Source organism: Dipodascopsis tothii (assembly GCF_038497935.1).
Source record: "Dipodascopsis tothii strain CBS 759.85 unplaced genomic scaffold V1510scaffold_17, whole genome shotgun sequence".
NCBI classification, from domain to species: domain Eukaryota; kingdom Fungi; phylum Ascomycota; class Lipomycetes; order Lipomycetales; family Lipomycetaceae; genus Neoaidaea; species Neoaidaea tothii.
In genome coordinates, this window is record NW_027118001.1 from 188,597 (window position 1) to 203,031 (window position 14,435).

The 14,435-nt window shown below is 70.1% G+C and overlaps 8 protein-coding genes across 8 annotated transcripts; 4 read left to right on the forward strand and 4 right to left on the reverse strand.

Annotated features, from left to right (window-relative positions):
* The first annotated feature begins 663 nt into the window (after window positions 1-663).
* Window positions 664-3,141, forward strand: V1510DRAFT_135109 (uncharacterized protein). The gene has a single exon (XM_066930331.1). The coding sequence runs from the start codon at window positions 706-708 to the stop codon at window positions 3,040-3,042; it is 2,337 nt and encodes a 778-aa protein (XP_066788644.1). The 5' UTR covers window positions 664-705; the 3' UTR covers window positions 3,043-3,141.
* On the reverse strand, window positions 2,744-4,204 carry V1510DRAFT_135101 (pyridoxal biosynthesis protein PDX2). Its single transcript, XM_066930330.1, has 2 exons — window positions 3,859-4,204; window positions 2,744-3,826 (listed from the first exon to the last, which is right to left on the reverse strand). The coding sequence occupies exons 1-2, from the start codon at window positions 4,037-4,039 to the stop codon at window positions 3,240-3,242; spliced, it is 768 nt and encodes a 255-aa protein (XP_066788645.1). The 5' UTR covers window positions 4,040-4,204; the 3' UTR covers window positions 2,744-3,239.
* Window positions 4,141-5,492, forward strand: V1510DRAFT_445411 (bucentaur or craniofacial development-domain-containing protein). The gene is made up of 2 exons (XM_066935703.1): window positions 4,141-4,901; window positions 5,073-5,492. The coding sequence occupies exons 1-2, from the start codon at window positions 4,370-4,372 to the stop codon at window positions 5,426-5,428; spliced, it is 888 nt and encodes a 295-aa protein (XP_066788646.1). The 5' UTR covers window positions 4,141-4,369; the 3' UTR covers window positions 5,429-5,492.
* Window positions 5,478-7,061, reverse strand: V1510DRAFT_379085 (uncharacterized protein; the record flags this gene model as incomplete). Its single annotated transcript, XM_066931608.1, has 2 exons — window positions 6,931-7,061; window positions 5,478-6,899 (listed from the first exon to the last, which is right to left on the reverse strand). Coding segments are annotated over exons 1-2 (1,512 nt in total), but the record flags the coding sequence as incomplete, so codon positions are not given.
* Window positions 7,062-7,194: 133 nt separating this feature from the next.
* V1510DRAFT_430573 (centromere protein X) lies at window positions 7,195-7,526 on the forward strand (the record flags this gene model as incomplete). The annotated part of the gene is made up of 1 exon (XM_066935377.1): window positions 7,195-7,526. The coding sequence occupies one exon, from the start codon at window positions 7,195-7,197 to the stop codon at window positions 7,480-7,482; it is 288 nt and encodes a 95-aa protein (XP_066788648.1). The 3' UTR covers window positions 7,483-7,526.
* A 320-nt stretch (window positions 7,527-7,846) lies between these two features.
* V1510DRAFT_407340 (2-dehydro-3-deoxy phosphoheptonate aldolase) lies at window positions 7,847-9,077 on the reverse strand (the record flags this gene model as incomplete). Its single annotated transcript, XM_066932406.1, has 2 exons — window positions 7,847-8,991; window positions 9,023-9,077. 2 exons carry the CDS (start codon window positions 9,075-9,077, stop codon window positions 7,847-7,849), a joined length of 1,200 nt encoding a protein of 399 aa, XP_066788649.1.
* Window positions 9,078-9,216: 139 nt separating this feature from the next.
* On the forward strand, window positions 9,217-11,269 carry V1510DRAFT_435381 (Quino protein amine dehydrogenase; the record flags this gene model as incomplete). The annotated part of the gene is made up of 2 exons (XM_066935548.1): window positions 9,217-10,615; window positions 10,650-11,269. Exons 1-2 carry the CDS (start codon window positions 9,424-9,426, stop codon window positions 11,267-11,269), a joined length of 1,812 nt encoding a protein of 603 aa, XP_066788650.1. The 5' UTR covers window positions 9,217-9,423.
* V1510DRAFT_417887 (ras guanine nucleotide exchange factor domain-containing protein) lies at window positions 11,259-13,866 on the reverse strand. The gene has a single exon (XM_066934035.1). The coding sequence runs from the start codon at window positions 13,708-13,710 to the stop codon at window positions 11,299-11,301; it is 2,412 nt and encodes an 803-aa protein (XP_066788651.1). The 5' UTR covers window positions 13,711-13,866; the 3' UTR covers window positions 11,259-11,298.
* Window positions 13,867-14,435: the final 569 nt, after the last annotated feature.

Here is a 14,435-nt window from a genome sequence, read left to right on the forward strand (position 1 = left end):
CCGCAGCGCGCTAGGCCACCTGCCGATCGGGAGCGTCTGCTCCCTACTGATCGCGGCTAGCGCCGCCGCGCCAGCGCCGTGCGTCGGCCGCAGGCCATCACGGCCGCGCTAGCTGAGCCGGGAAATTACCGTAACGCTCGCGCTCGGGGACCGTCCGGCGCAGGGCGCTGTCGATCGGACGACCGGCGGCCCTGCGACAGGCCCTGCGACAGGCCCTGCGGCACGCCCTGCGGCACGGCCGCGGCCTCGCCGCGGTCCCACGAACACCCGCGCGGCACGTCCCGCCCTGGCGACGGCCAGGGCCACGCACGCGGCGGGCTTCGGTCGGCCCGGCGGCGCGCGGCCGCAGCCCGGAGCCGCCAAGCCCCGCCAACGCAGGCCCGCTACCGCCGCAAGCGCCGGGTGGCAAGCTCGAACCATTGTGCAGCGTCGCGCGAGCACGACTGCCGGATTTCGCAGCGTAGTTCCGCACCAGCGTCTCGCAGGCCGTCCCACTCGTTCGAACCCGGGGCCGTGACACAGCGGGGTCGCGGGGCAGCCGTGCCTGAGCCGATCGTCGGTGGGCGGTGACGTCAGCGCGTCAGCTGGACGGCGCGTGCCCGGCCCGGGTAAGTCCAGGCGAGGGTAACTCCGCGGCAGCTCCCAGCCGGGTAACTCTTGCACCTATCACGTGTCCGCAATTTTTTCTGCACCGGACCCAGCAGAATGCGCGGCACAGGCTCTGATCGCGCCCTCGTGGCGCTCTGCGCGCGTGCGTGGCGGCCGGCGGGCCCCGGCCGGGCTGCCCTGGCCCGCGCCAGCGTGTCCCGGACGCTCTGGCCCCCCCGCGCGCCCGCCGCCGCCGGCGCTCTGCGCCTTCTCTCCAGCGAACGCGGACCGCACCGGCCGACCGCCGGCGTCATCGACATCACACCGCCCGGCACGGTCCTCGGCAGCGCCGGCGACGACGGCGCCGGCTACGCCGCGCTCGAGGACGCCGGCCTGCTCAAGAAAGTGCCAGTCAAGCTGCGCGAGACCGTTCTGGGCGTCCTTCGCAAGGTCGCCCTCCTGCCGCCCGGCTCGGTCCTCGGCAAGGCCAAGAGCCGGGCCAGCCTCCGCGCGACATCCAAGTACCGGTCGGCAGCCAACGAGAAGCGATTGCGCGACGTGCTCGAGTACATCGTCAGCCGGAAGTTCAAGTACACGGCCGACCCGGCCGTGGTCAAGCACATCATCGGCGGCGACTACGAGGGCGGCCCGGCGGCCGCAATCCCTCACACGCGCGAGATGCTCGAGCGCCTGCGCACCCAGTACGGCCTGCCGGACCGCTGGGCGTTCTACCTGACGTCCGAGACCCTCCGGCTGGAGATGTTGCTGCTCGAGCCGGCCGACGATCGGTACGTCTTGTTCATCTACGAGCTGGCCGGGCGCAGCAGCAGCAGCAGCGACAAACTGCAGCAGCTGTACCAGGTCCTGCGCGGCGTGCGGCACGCATTGCGGCACCAATTCACCGGCGATGTCGAAGCTCTGCTGGCCGAACTGCGAACGCACGAAACGGCCGCGGTCGACAACATGGCCGCGGACGCCCTCCTGCTCGAGTCTGCCCGGCCCGCCGTGTACCTGGAGGACCCGCGGACGGTGCTGTGGGGTCCTGGCAGCTACAACGCGGCGCACGGCCGCGGCGCGGCCGGGTTTGTGCCCGAAAAGACCTACGCAGCCTTCATGGACGCGTTCATCAAGATGCGCCAGCCGGCGGCCGCGTTTGGCGTCATGGACGACATGCGCGAGGACGGCAACACGCTGTCGGTGACGCTGTGGAACCGTGTGCTCAACGCGGCGACGCTGGTTCGGCCCGTCATGGACGAAGGTGTGACCGTGCCGGACCACCTGCGCGGCAATTTCGACAAGCGGCGGTACCGCGCACACCTGCATCAGCGGTACATTGGCGAGCTGGTCGACACGGTCTACGGCCTGATGCGCGAATCCGGCGTGGCGCCGGACGAGACCACGGTGGCGACGCTCATCAACGGCTATTTTGCCGCCGGCCGGACCGACGCCGCTCTGGACCTTCTCTTTGACGTGTGCGAGCGCCGCACACGCCCGGACTCGCCGCTTGACGGCGTTCCGGCCGGCACGGTCGCGCCGACGGTGGTCATGTTCAACACCGCGTTCAAGCATCTGCTGCGGGCGTCGCGGCCGGCGCAATCGCCGAGCAAGCTGCTGGCCTACATGCGCGACCGCGCTGGTCTGGAGGCCGACCTGGTGACATGCAACACGTTCCTGGCTGCGTACGCGTTCCGACGGGACTTCGCCGAGGCCCAGCGGCTGCTCGGGTACATGTCTCGGAACGGCATCCGGCCGGACGTGGCCACCTACGTCTCGGTCCTGGATGCGCTGTTCAAGGTCGTCGGATCGGGGCCGTCGCGGACGCCGTACTCGGCGCCGGCAGACGACCGCCTGCAGGGCCAGGTGAACGACATTCTGGTCGAGATGCAGGCCCAGGGCATCGAGCTCAACAGCACAGCCTACAACGCGCTCATGGACGGCCTGGCCAAGTCGCCCACGGGCGTGCCGCTCGCGGCACTGCACAAGATCTACGCGGCCATGCGCGAGCGCGGCGTGGAGCCCACCGTGGCCACATACTCGATCCTGCTCAACGCCGAGCTGGATGCGGCCGGCGACGACAACACCAGCATGGCCAACGCGGCCGTGCTGTTTGACATGATCCGGCCGGCAGACCTGACCGTGCCGCTGTTCAATCAGATGGTGCGTGGCCTGTGCCGACGGGGCCATGTGGAGGCCGCGGTCGAATACTTTGACCGGCTGGTGGAGCTGGCGGCAACAGGGTCGGCGGACGCGCGCACGCCGCTGGCGCCGAACTACTACACTTACTACTTCATCATCGACGAGGCGAACATGCTGTCGGACCAGCAGCAGCTGTCGCAGCGCGCGTTTGAGGCCGTGGCGCGCGTGGTCGACCACCTGCACGCACACCTGCCGCGGGACCTGTGGTCGTCACGCCTGGCGGAGGCCGTCCGGCGGTTCAGCACGCGCGCGCGGTGAAGCGCGCTGGTGCGCGGCGGCTGCGGCTACATGCGGCGGCTATATGGCGGCTATATGGCGTGGCTGTATTGCGGCTAAATGCGGCCGGCGGAGCGCCGCACGGCGTGCGGCTGTATGCATCCCCGCCGCACCCCTGACCTGTCACGACGCCACCGGGCTCGTGCGGCGCCGCACAGCGTGCGGCGCATTGTACATACTTAATGTCCTAGAACACACTCGCGGAGCCACCATTCGTGCAGTCGCGTGTCCGCCGTCAGCTCCGGGTGGAAGCTCGTGCCAAACACGCTGCCCTGGCGCACGGCCACGATCACGCGCTCGCCGCGGTCCGCGCGCTCCAGCGAGCACAGGACCTCGACCGGCGGCCGCGTCGTCTCGGCCGCGCCCACCAGCGTCGCCAGCTCGGCCGCCGTCGGCGCCGCCACCATCTCGCCCGTCGCCGGCGGGACGTCGCCGGCCAGAAGGCACTCGACCACCGGCGCCCGGATAAACACGCCCTCGAACGTGTCGGCGTCCCCGTAGGTCGTGGGCGCGCCCAGGAACGGCATCTCCAGTGGCGCTGAGAACGACTCGGTCTGGCGGCCAAAGTGGTTGCGGTGCACGCGCACGTCCAGGCCGCCGACCAGGTCCTGCGCGCCGCGCTGCGTCTTGGTCGCCTCGTCCGCCAGCAGGATCATGCCCGCACACGTGCCCCACACGGGCTTGCGGTCGATCCGCACGAACTTGCGCAGCGGGTCCAGCAGCCCCGTCCGCGCCGCGATCAGGCTGATGGCCGTGCTCTCGCCGCCTGCCGTCAGCGCCCGCGCGCCCGCCACCTACCTGGAATCACAAGCGCGTCGCACCGCGCCAGCTCCTCCGCCGTCCGCACCTCCACCACGTCCACCCGGCCCGGCCGCTGCTTGGCCGCGCCCTTGGCCGCCGCCTTGAGGTGCTTGACGTGCTCGGCAAACGCGCCCTGCAGCGCCAGCACGCCCACCGTGGTTGATCCGGTCACTGCCATCGTCTGTTCACGCTCGTCCACGTCGTCGCAAGTCGTCGCCCGTCGTCCGGCCTGGTCCGCGGTCGCTGGCGTGGTCGCGGGGTTCGTAACTGTCGGCCGCCAGAAAATTTTCGGCAACTTTATCGGCCACGCCCGACTGACTCATCCCATCAACCATCCGCCGCCGTGCCATCGACTGGACGGCTAGCGTGCACGGGCGACGGCGGACAGACCGACGACAACGCGTGCGCAGACCGACGGCGCACCGGACCGAGTGGCGACGCGGATCGATCAGCCTTGTGGCGGTCGAACGACTTGCCCCCGTCCAGCGGCCCTGGCCCGCCAGCTCTGATGGCTTCAACGGACGCCAACGCAACCTCGCCCGCGGCCGACCGGCCGCCGGCGCCTGCGGACGACCGGCCGCCGGCCGACGACGACTACCGCGAGTCAGACGACGACGACTTTGACCCCGACGCGCCGTCGGACGCGTCCGGGTCAGACGCCAGCGACGACGACGAGCCGCCGCGGAAGCGCCGCCGCGACTCAGCGTCGGCCTCTGGCGACGAGCACACTGTGGCGAGCGCATCGACCCGGGTCGTGGCCGGCGACCCGGATCGGATCCTGACCCGTGCCCAGCGCGCGGCCGGCGAGGGCGCGAAGCGGCCCAAGGCCCACGGCCGCGCCACTATCGACGCCGATGCGTTGTTTGCGTCGATGCGCGCCGACAGCGCCGTGCGGCCGGCGGCGGCCGCGGCAGACGACTACGTGACCATCAAGCGCACGTACGAGTTCGCCAAGCAGCTGGTGACCGAGGAGAAGCGCGTGCCGCGGGACTCGGCCGAGGCCCGCGAGTACCTGGCGGCGCAGGCGCAGGGCGGCGCGGGTGCGACCGACCCGGCGGCGGTCGACCCGCCGGCCGACCCGGGTGCCACCGCCGCGCCGGGTGCGGCCGACCCGGCCGGCCACGGCGGACCCGGTCCGGACCCCCGTCCGGACCGGCTCACCGCGACCGCGTCCGCGTCCGTCTCACGTGCCGGCTCAGCCTCGGCCTCAGCCTCGGTCTCCGGCAACACCAGCCCCAGCGGCCACGCCTCTGCCCAGGCCTCCGCCCAGGCCTCCGCCGCGTCCGGCTCGGCCACCGCCACCGCCTCGGCCACCGCCTCGGCCCCCCGCGGCCCGCCTCGCCGCAAAAAGTCTTCCCTTGACGCGCTGGCAGCCAAGGGCAAGCCCACCAAGCTCAACACGCTCGAAAAGTCCAAGATGGACTGGGACTCGTTCGTCCGCCAGGAAGGCATCGGCGACGACCTCAACAAGTTCAACAAGGACGGATACCTGCACAAGCAGGACTTTCTCTCGCGCGTCGCCGAGCGTCGCGACCGCGATTACAAGGACGCCCAGAAGCGGATGTAGAATAGATGCATTTATGTACAGATCACGCGCTCGCCCGGCGAATCACGCCGGCGACGACCACGCACCCGCCCAGCACGTGCCGCACGAGCGTCGTGCCTGCCAGGCTGCCGGCCAGAAACACGTCCGGCGCGGCCTCGAGGCCGTAGGTCGCCTCGGCCCGCGGCCCGCGGCCGCGCGCGCGCGCAGCCACGCCGGCGGCAAACGTCTCCTTGGTCGCCCAGATCTGGTCCGGTGTGCAGCCGAGCTCGGTCCGCAGGTCTGCGGACAGGTACGAGATGATGCCGATGCGCCCCACAAACGACTTGAGCTCGTCGACCGACCGCCGCAGAACCGCGTCGCCGGCGGCCACGTCGACCGAGTCGGCGGTTGCTGCCACCACGCGGCCGTTGGCGATGCCCTCGTACCGGCCAGCCAGCGCGGCCACGTGCGCTCCGAACTCGGTCGTCACGTCCGCCGGCGGCACCGGCCGGCCGGCCGCGGCCAGCCGCATTAGCCGGTACAGGCTGGCGTACTCCGGGTACGCCTCCCGATGGCACGAGCGCAGCGGCGACGGCCGCACGTGCGGGTCCCACTTGTAGACATGCACGATGCGCTGGTCTGGCGGCGCGACCAGGATCGCGTCCGCCGCCGAGAAGCCCGACCCGATCACGAGCGCGGTCTTGGCCGGGCCCGGAGGCCGCAGCAGCAGCGGCGCCAGCACCGGGTCCGGCGGGATCTGGTGCGAGTACACGCCCGTGGCCAGCACGACCCGGTCCGCGAAGACGACGGCGACGCGCTCGGTGTCGTGTGCCTGCACCACGGCCGAGAAACGGCGCTTGCCGGCGCCAGAGCTCCGCCGCAGCGACAGCACCGTGTGATGCGTGTAGAGCCGGTCGGCCACGCCGACGTGCCGCGCGTACGCGGAGTAGTACTCGGCCACGTCCGACCGCAGAGGCCGCAGATACTCCGGCAACGGCTGGCCGTACTTTGTCTCGTAGAACGCCTCAAAGGTGTAGCCCGGCAGCGACAGCATCTCGGCGTAGCTGAGCGTGCGCACACTCACGTCGGCGTCCGACCACTGCCCGCCCGGCGCGAAGCTCGTGCCGACGACGATGTGGTCGACTGCGGCCGCTGGCTCGGCCCGCCACCGCACGCGGGTCTTGGTGCGGGCCCCACGCACGTCGTGGTCGATGCCCGGCGCCACCAGCTCGTCAACAAACGAGCTCACGGTGGCGGCGACGGCCGAGCCCAGCACACGGTTGCCGGACGTCAGGTGCTCGGCCAGGTCCGCGTTGTCCAGCAGCGCGTCGTCCAGTCGGCCGCTGCCGAGCAGACCGTCCAGGAGCGTGTCCGGATGGGGCCCGCCAGGACCGTCGCGCCGGTACTCGGGGACGTGTCCCGAGAGCAGATACGACAGGAACAGCGCTGCCGGGCCGTTTCCGACCACGAGCGTGCCCACAGACTCTGGCAGATCGTGGCGAGGGAGCTTGGTCTGCGTCAGCGCGGTTCTTTGCCGGACGTACCTTGATTCTGGTCGTTTCGGGTCCGGACCCGGGTCCGGGTCCGGGGCCCATGTCGGCGCTATGGTCCGAGCGGGGCGATACCGACGGCATGTCCGCGTCCGCCGTCTAGCCTTCGTCCGAGCAGGCACACCGGTCGCTGGGCGGTGGAGCGCGGTCGATGTCCCAGTCACGTGCGCACCGGCGTCGCGCGCTGGTGCGCGTGTGCCACATCTGGCGCGCGCTGTGGCGCAGCCCAAAACCGCGCCGCGCTCGCGTCCCAGCTCCATGGCCGACACCGACGCGGCCACGGACAAGCCGGACGGCAGCCCGCCCACGTTCCCGACCAAGACGCTGGCGCGCATCTTCACCGAGCACTTTCAGCATGCCGACACCCGCCTGAACGCAGCCACCCTGGACGCGTCCGCCGAGTACCTGCGGATCTTCACGCGCGAGGCCATCTGGCGGTCTGAGCGCGCGCGCCAGGACGCGGCGGGCGCGGACGGCGCGCGCAAGCGCATGCTCGAGGTCGACGACCTCGAGAAGATTGCGGGCACACTGGTGCTCGACTTTTGAGCCGCACGGCGTGCGGCGCATGTATTTATAATCTATCTTACACACTTCCTGGGCCGGTGTGGGCCGGTGGGCCCGGCCGGCGGCTCGTGAGCCGCTGACGGCGACTGCCGAGAGGATGCGCCCGGCCGGAAGCCGGACGATGTGCGTGCGGCTGTCCGCGGGGTGTGACCCGACGGGCGCCGGCAGAGCGCTCCCGCCGCACGATGAGGTCTGCAGCCGCACAGTGTGCGGCTCATGGGGCGCACGGCCGCCTCCGCCAGGGGTCTGGCAGCCGCACAGTGTGCGGCTTGTGAGCCGCACGTCGTGCGGCTGGCGGCCCCCGCACCCTGCCGCGGGCTCGCTCGCTGAACAGTACTTTTATTGGCTACTTGTCCTCCTCGCGCTTGCGCTTGGCGCCGGCAGGCGCGTCGACGGCGTCCGCGGCCTCGGCAGCCGCGCCCACGACCTTCCGGCGCTCCTCAACGGCCTTCGCCAGGTTGTCCAGCACCTCGACAGTGGTCTCCCACGAGATGCAGGCGTCCGTCACGGACTTGCCGTACTCCAGCGTGGCCGGGCCCTCCTTGGGGATGTCCTGGCGGCCCTCAACAATGAAGCTCTCGACCATGACGCCGAGGATGCCGGTCTCGCCCGCGCGCAGCTGGGCGGCAACGGCCTCGGCGACCTTGGGCTGGTTGCGGTAGTCCTTGGACGAGTTGCCGTGCGAGCAGTCAATCATGACGCGCGGGCCACGGCGCTTGCGCGTCTCGGTCTCGGCGTCCGAGAAGAGCTTGCTCGAGGTGATCTTCTGCTTGGCCTGCTGGACGCTCTTGGCGTCAAAGTTGGTGCCGTTCTTGCCGCCGCGCAGGATGACGAACGTGTCGTGGTTGCCCGCGGTGCCGACGATGGCGACGACACCGGGCTTGGTCACCGACAGGAAGTGGTGCGGGTTGGACGAGGCGCGCATGGCGTCGATCGCCACGTCGACCAGGCCGTCGGTGCCGTTCTTGAACCCGACCGGGAACGACAGCCCCGAGGCCAGCTCGCGGTGCAGCTGCGACTCGGTCGTGCGCGCGCCGATCGCGCCGACCGAGAACAGGTCGGCCAGGAACTGCGGCGAGATCGTGTCCAGCATCTCGCCGGCAATGGGCACCTTCTCGGTGAGCTTGACAAAGAGCTCGCGGGCGATCTTCAGGCCCTTGTTGATCTCGAACGAGCCGTCCATGTTGGGGTCGTTGATCAGGCCCTTCCAGCCAACGGTCGTGCGCGGCTTCTCGAGGTACGCGCGCATGACGATCAGCAGCTTGTCCTTGTGCTTCTCGACCAGGGGGACGAGCCGGTCGGCGTAGTCGAGCGCGGCCTCGGGGCTGTGGATCGAGCAGGGGCCGACGACGACCAGCAGCCGGTCGTCGTTGCCGTCGAGGATCTGGATCGTGTCCTCGCGCCCGCGAAAGACGATCTCCTTAGACCGCTCGGTCTGGCGGAACTCGTGCTGGAGCAGGTCCGGCGGCGTGAGCGGGTTGTAGCCGCGAACTGGAGTCAGCGGGCACGCGGAGAGACTTACTCCGCCAGTCCTCGGACCGCTCGCGGTTTCCCAGGTGATTGCTTTCGATGAACATCTGGCGGTCAGCAAGCCCGACGCCGCACGCCGCGCGGCCGGCGACCCGGCCGACGCCCCGCCGGCCGCCTGACCCGTGCCGGCTGCGCCGCGCGGTCCGCCCGGACCCGACCCGGACCCGGCCAGCCGCGGCCGCACGCCTGAGCCGCACGCGTCCGGCCAGATCCGGCGGCCCCAGGCGGGCCCGCGGTTTCCGCTCCGGCCCAGCGTTCACCCGCGTAGCCACTTACCGGCATTGTGTTTATGCGTGCGCCGGATATATCCTTAAGCGCCCGTGTCTGCGTGTGAAGTGAGGGAGAAAAGAATTTTCGTCGCCGGCTGGCAGATCCCGAGGCGGCGAGACAAGGATGCGTCATACAACGTTGCCATGGAAACCGCAGCACGTGCCCCGTTGTTACCCGGGCACCCAACGGCGTCCGTTGCCCTGGCAACGCTCATTGTTTATCGCGCGCGCCGCACGTTGCGCCGCACGCTCTATCAAACATTCACGCGCTTGCCGCCGCCTCTCGCCCAGATCGACGGCCGCCGCCGCCATGGACTTCTCCGACACGATCACGCACGACGACATCAGCCCGCGTCCTCTCGGTGCCACCGCGCCCGTCGTCGCTCCATCCGGCCGGTTCCTGGCGTCCGTCGCGCAGCTGCCCGCGCCTGAGCCGCCGGCCGGACCAGCCGGCATCGCCGCCGCGACCAGCAAACCGGCCCGTGGCCGCGTGGTGCTGCTCGTGCGGTCCACGCGGTCGCTGGCACTCAAGTTCCAGCTCGATCTCGACGCGAGCTGCCGCGGCCGGCCCCCGGTCTGGTACGTTGGCGGCCAGGACCCGGAAGACTCGGTGCCGCGGCTGCTTGTGGCCGGCACCGACGCCGTCCACGTCTTTGATCTGGACGAGCTCGGCGAGGAAGGCGGCCGCGACCGTGCGCCCGGCCACGTCGTGGTCGAGCAGAAGAACTGGGGCCCCAACGTGCCGATCGAGGCCGCGCAATGGGGCACGACGCCGAACGTGATCGTCCTCCTGTCGGCCTTTGAGATTGCTGCAGCAGTCTGGTCACTGCCGACGCGGCAGTCGGTCGAGATCTTCAACGTGCGGGCGCTGTCGCTGCGGCCGTCGCGGTCCGGCGCCCGCCATCTGACTGTGGTCACACGGCCCGTCTCGCAGGACTACATGACCGTGCTGGACGGCAACGCGCAGCCCGTGGTGTCATTCCCACTGCGCACGATCCGCGACCTGGCCGGCCACGCGTGGTCGCCGGACGGCCGCTGGCTGGCGTGCTACGACATGGCGCTGGAGCTCAGAGTGGCCATTTACACGGCCACCGGGACGCTTTATCGGACATACACGGCGCCGGGTGACAGCCTGGGTGCGTCCGCGCTGGCGTGGTCGCCGTCGGGCAACCTGCTGGCCGTCGCCGGTCTCGGCCGCGACGTTTTGTGCCTGAATACGACGACATTCCGGCCGGCCATGGTCCTCGGCCACCGGGCGGTGCTGGCCCAGAACACGGACCAGGTCTTTGTCGAGCAGGACTCGGCCCAGACGCGGTGTAAGTGTGCGCACGGCGGCCGCGCTGACGGCAGTCAAACGGGCGTTTGCGGCGGTGCCGCTGGCGGCCCACAAGCCCGACCAGGCCGGGTTCACGCTCGCGTTTTCGCCGGACGGCGCGTACCTGGCGACGACGTGCCGGCTGCACCCGACCACGCTGTGGATCTGGGCGCTCGAGGCCGGCGCCGTGCCGCTGCTGGCGGCCAACGTCGTCTTCCTCCAGCCCGTCCAGGCCGTCAAGTGGTGTCCGCAGCGGTCGGCGCTGCTCCTCGCCGTCTGCGGCCAGCGCGGCGACCGTTCGGACGCGGTCTACGTGTGGAACTCGGCGTGGCGGCTGCCCGCGCGGCTGGCCGTGCCGGTCGAGGCCGGCGCGCTCGACAGCGTCGCCGGCGCCGGCTGGGTGCACACGGGGCCGCCGGCCGGCGCGGACGACTCCCTCGAGGCCATGCTCCGGGTCGTCGTCAGCGCGCCCCGCGGCGCCCTCGTCGTCGGCTACCTCGACGACAGCGACGAGGCCGAGCCCGTCGACGACGACGAGCGCGTCCGGCGGCTGATCGAGGGCGCCGAGCAGCGCGACTGGGCCGACAACGTGACGCAGGCCGACGACGACCTCGACGACACGTTCGCCATGGCGCGGCGGCAGGTGGTCGCGTAAGCGTGTATTGGCTAGCACTAATCCGCGGGCTACAAGAACCCGGTGTCCTGCAGCATTCTAGAGATCTTCTCGTCGTCGCGCTCGCGCGGCTCCATGTTGAGTGAGAGGTCGTACATCTCGTCGATGGCCGGCGCGCGCGCAAAGCTCTGCTGGATGAACGTCTGCAGCTCGGGCACGAGCTTGAGCGCGTACGGCACGGACTGGTACTGCTGGATGGCGCGGATCACGGCCGCGGACTTTGTCCGCTTGGAGAAGTTGATCATGTTCGGCTGGTCGACGACCATGTCGGTGTTGCCGTCCTCGATGAAGGTCAGGTCGGTCAGGTACACGCCGAAGAAGGGCACGCACGGCGGGTTGACGAACTTGAGCATGTCGCGGTAGTCGCGGAAGTTGCGCGACGAGTTCATGAGCGCGTTGAGGTTGTCGAGGATGGTGTGGAAGCGCTGGGGCACGTTCTCCCAGGTGCGGCGCAGCCGGTGGATGGTCGACGAGAACAGCGCCGAGATGATGGACGTCATCGACGAGAAGTTGTTGAGCTGCCGGCAGTTCTCGGCGACCATGATGAAGTGCTTGATCACGTTGACGCGCTTCTTCATGTCGGCCTGGGTCAGGATCGAGTACGCGACCCAGTTGGTGAGCTGGTTCGAGCTGCGGATGAGCGACTTGATGTGCTCGGCCGAGCGCGTGCCCTTGCCGTCGTTCCACGCGCGGTTGAGGCACTCGAGGTGCTTGATGCGGCCGTACAGCTTGGACTCGAGCAGCGTCAGCTGGCGGGCGATCTCGAGCGCGTCGATGTACGTGAACTTGATCTTCTTCATGTTCTTGGGCAGGATCGGCGGCGGCACCTGGCCGGCCGCGGACTGGATCACGCGCCGGGAGACGTCCTGGCCCTGGAGGCGCTGGTCGATCATGCTGAGGAGCGTGTCGCAGCCGGGGAAGCCCTGCTGGGAGATCTGGAAGATGAAGACGTTGATGGACTCGAGCAGCTGGTGGAGCGACGCCTTGTCGCCCATCTCGTCCTGGATGTCGAGCCAGTACTGCTCGAGCCACGTCTTGAGGACGTTGAACACGCGCAGCCGGATGGGGACCTGCTTGCGCTCGACCCAGAGCTCGAACTGGTGGACCTCGAGGCCGTCCGGCGGCTGGATCGTGAAGCGCTTGACGAGCTCGTCGAAGAACCGCGCGGACGTCGTGAAGCTGCGGTACGTGAGCAGGAACGTGGCGTTGAACGACGTGTCCAGGAAGTCGTGCCGCGTCAGCCGCTCGATCAGCGCGACCAGCGTGCCGCCCTTGACCTTGCCCTCCGAGTCGTACGAGATCTCGTCCTCGTGCTCGATGCCCAGGAACCACGGCGTCTCCTCGCGCTCCTTGGTCAGCAGCGCGAACGAGCCCGGCACGTCGTCGCCGAAGAACTTCTTGATCTTCTGCTCGCGCCGCGAGTTGGGCGCGCCGCCCGGCGACAGCATGCCGCTGCCCGTCACGTCCATGGCGTCGAAGTACGACGTCTGCTCGGCCGGCTCGCTCGGCCGCCGGCTCAGGAAGTTGCCGGACGCGCTGCGCAGCTCGCGCTCCTCGACGACGAACTGGATCGTGAAGAAGATGCCCTGCACGGCCTTGTCCAGGTTGCGGCAGCCCTCGTGGAGCGCGTCCAGGTGCTGCGCGACCTGCGACGCCGGGTAGAACCCGACCAGGCCCTGGCCGGCGATGACGAACGCGGCCAGGTTGTCGTACAGCAGCTGCTTGGCGTTGTTGTAGTCGGCCACCGTGGGCGAGCGCATCGGCTTGGTCAGCGCCACCAGCGAGACGCTCTCGAGCAGGTTCAGGAAGTTGCGGACGTAGTTGACCGTCTGCAGCAGCTGCCGCACCACCGCCTCCTCGCAGCCGGCGCGCGAGTACGCCGGCGTCAGGCTCTTGGTGATCTCGCGGATCGAGCCCACGATCAGCGACTTCTGCTGGTCCGCGGTCTCCAGCAGCTTGTTGTCGGGCTGGATGCCCGGCGACGAGAACCGCTTGAAGCGCTTGGGGTGGCCGAAGCCGGTGTCGGCGCCGTCGTCGTCCGCAAACAGCCCGTTGCCGGACCAGTTGCCGCCCGAGTGCGAGCCGTGCACGAACCCGGGCACGATCCGTCCGATCTTCTCATTGCGGCCTGCGCGAGCGATCTGGATGAACCGCGAGACGCCGATGACGAGCAGCTCGGTCTCGACCAGGCACCGCATCTCCATGTTGGTCGGCGGCGCGTCGACCGAGCCCAGGTGCGCCGACAGCGCGAGCTTGGAGATCGCCGACATGAACTGCCGGAAGTGCGGGTAGTACTGGCCGTCGGACGGCGCGACCGAGAAGCCGGGGAAGCCCGCGGCGATGAGCACGTACGAGACCTCGTCGGCGATCTCGCGGATGCGCTGGATGTAGATGTTCTTGCGCTCCTCGCGCAGCGAGTCCATGAACCGCTCGGTCGCCAGGTTGACGTTGTTGAGCAGCTCGTCCCAGGACTTGACCTGGGGCTGGTCGTCGAGGAAGGCGAACGACGGCCGGCGGCCGGCGTCCGAGCCGCGCGCGTCCGAGCCGCGCGCGGACCAGCCGCCGGGGCTGGCCAGGCCGGTGCTGGCCGCGTACTTGGCGGCCAGCGGCCGGCGGCCGGACGCGTCGCTCGTGGCCGAGTTCTTGCGGCCGCCGACGGACGTCAGCGACGACGCGACCGACGCCAGGCCGGCCGTGGAGCCGCGGCGCACCGACTCGTTCGACGACCGCGCCAGGCTGCCGCGGCCCTCGGACGAGAACGCGTCCGGCTCGAGCTCGGCCTCGCCGTCGGCGAGCAGGTCGTCCGGCGGCACGGTGAACTCGGGCACGGCCACCACGTTGCGGTCGAACGGGCCCGTCTCGGTCGTGCTCGACGGCGTCTCCCACGGGATCTCGCTGACGCTCTGGCCGGTGAGCGAGTTGTAGAAGTACAGCTGGCCGTCCTTCGTCGCCTGCGCGATCCAGTACGCGACCTCGGCGGCCTTGATGTCCACCGACGACAGGTTGCGGCTGTGCCGCTTGCCCGGCCGCCGCACGCCCGCGTCGCTCGCCAGCGCCTCGATCGAGCTGTCGAACAGCGGCGGGTCGTCGTCGGCCGCGAACGACCCGCGCGTCGGGCTCAGCCCGATCGACCGCATCGTCGCCAGCA

Excerpts from the sequence above, each read along its gene's own strand:
- V1510DRAFT_445411 (XM_066935703.1), top strand. The coding sequence starts at position 4,370 with ATGGCTTCAACGGACGCCAACGCAACCTCGCCCGCGGCCGACCGGCCG. Across the intron at positions 4,902-5,072 it reads GCAGGCGCAGGGCGGCGCGG|CCTCGGTCTCCGGCAACACC; the intron begins GTGCGACCGACC and ends CCTCGGCCTCAG.
- V1510DRAFT_417887 (XM_066934035.1), bottom strand. The coding sequence starts at position 13,710 with ATGGACTCGCTGCGCGAGGAGCGCAAGAACATCTACATCCAGCGCATC.
- V1510DRAFT_135109 (XM_066930331.1), top strand. The coding sequence starts at position 706 with ATGCGCGGCACAGGCTCTGATCGCGCCCTCGTGGCGCTCTGCGCGCGT.
- V1510DRAFT_135101 (XM_066930330.1), bottom strand. The coding sequence starts at position 4,039 with ATGGCAGTGACCGGATCAACCACGGTGGGCGTGCTGGCGCTGCAGGGC. Across the intron at positions 3,827-3,858 it reads CGACGCGCTTGTGATTCCAG|GCGGCGAGAGCACGGCCATC; the intron begins GTAGGTGGCGGG and ends CGCTGACGGCAG.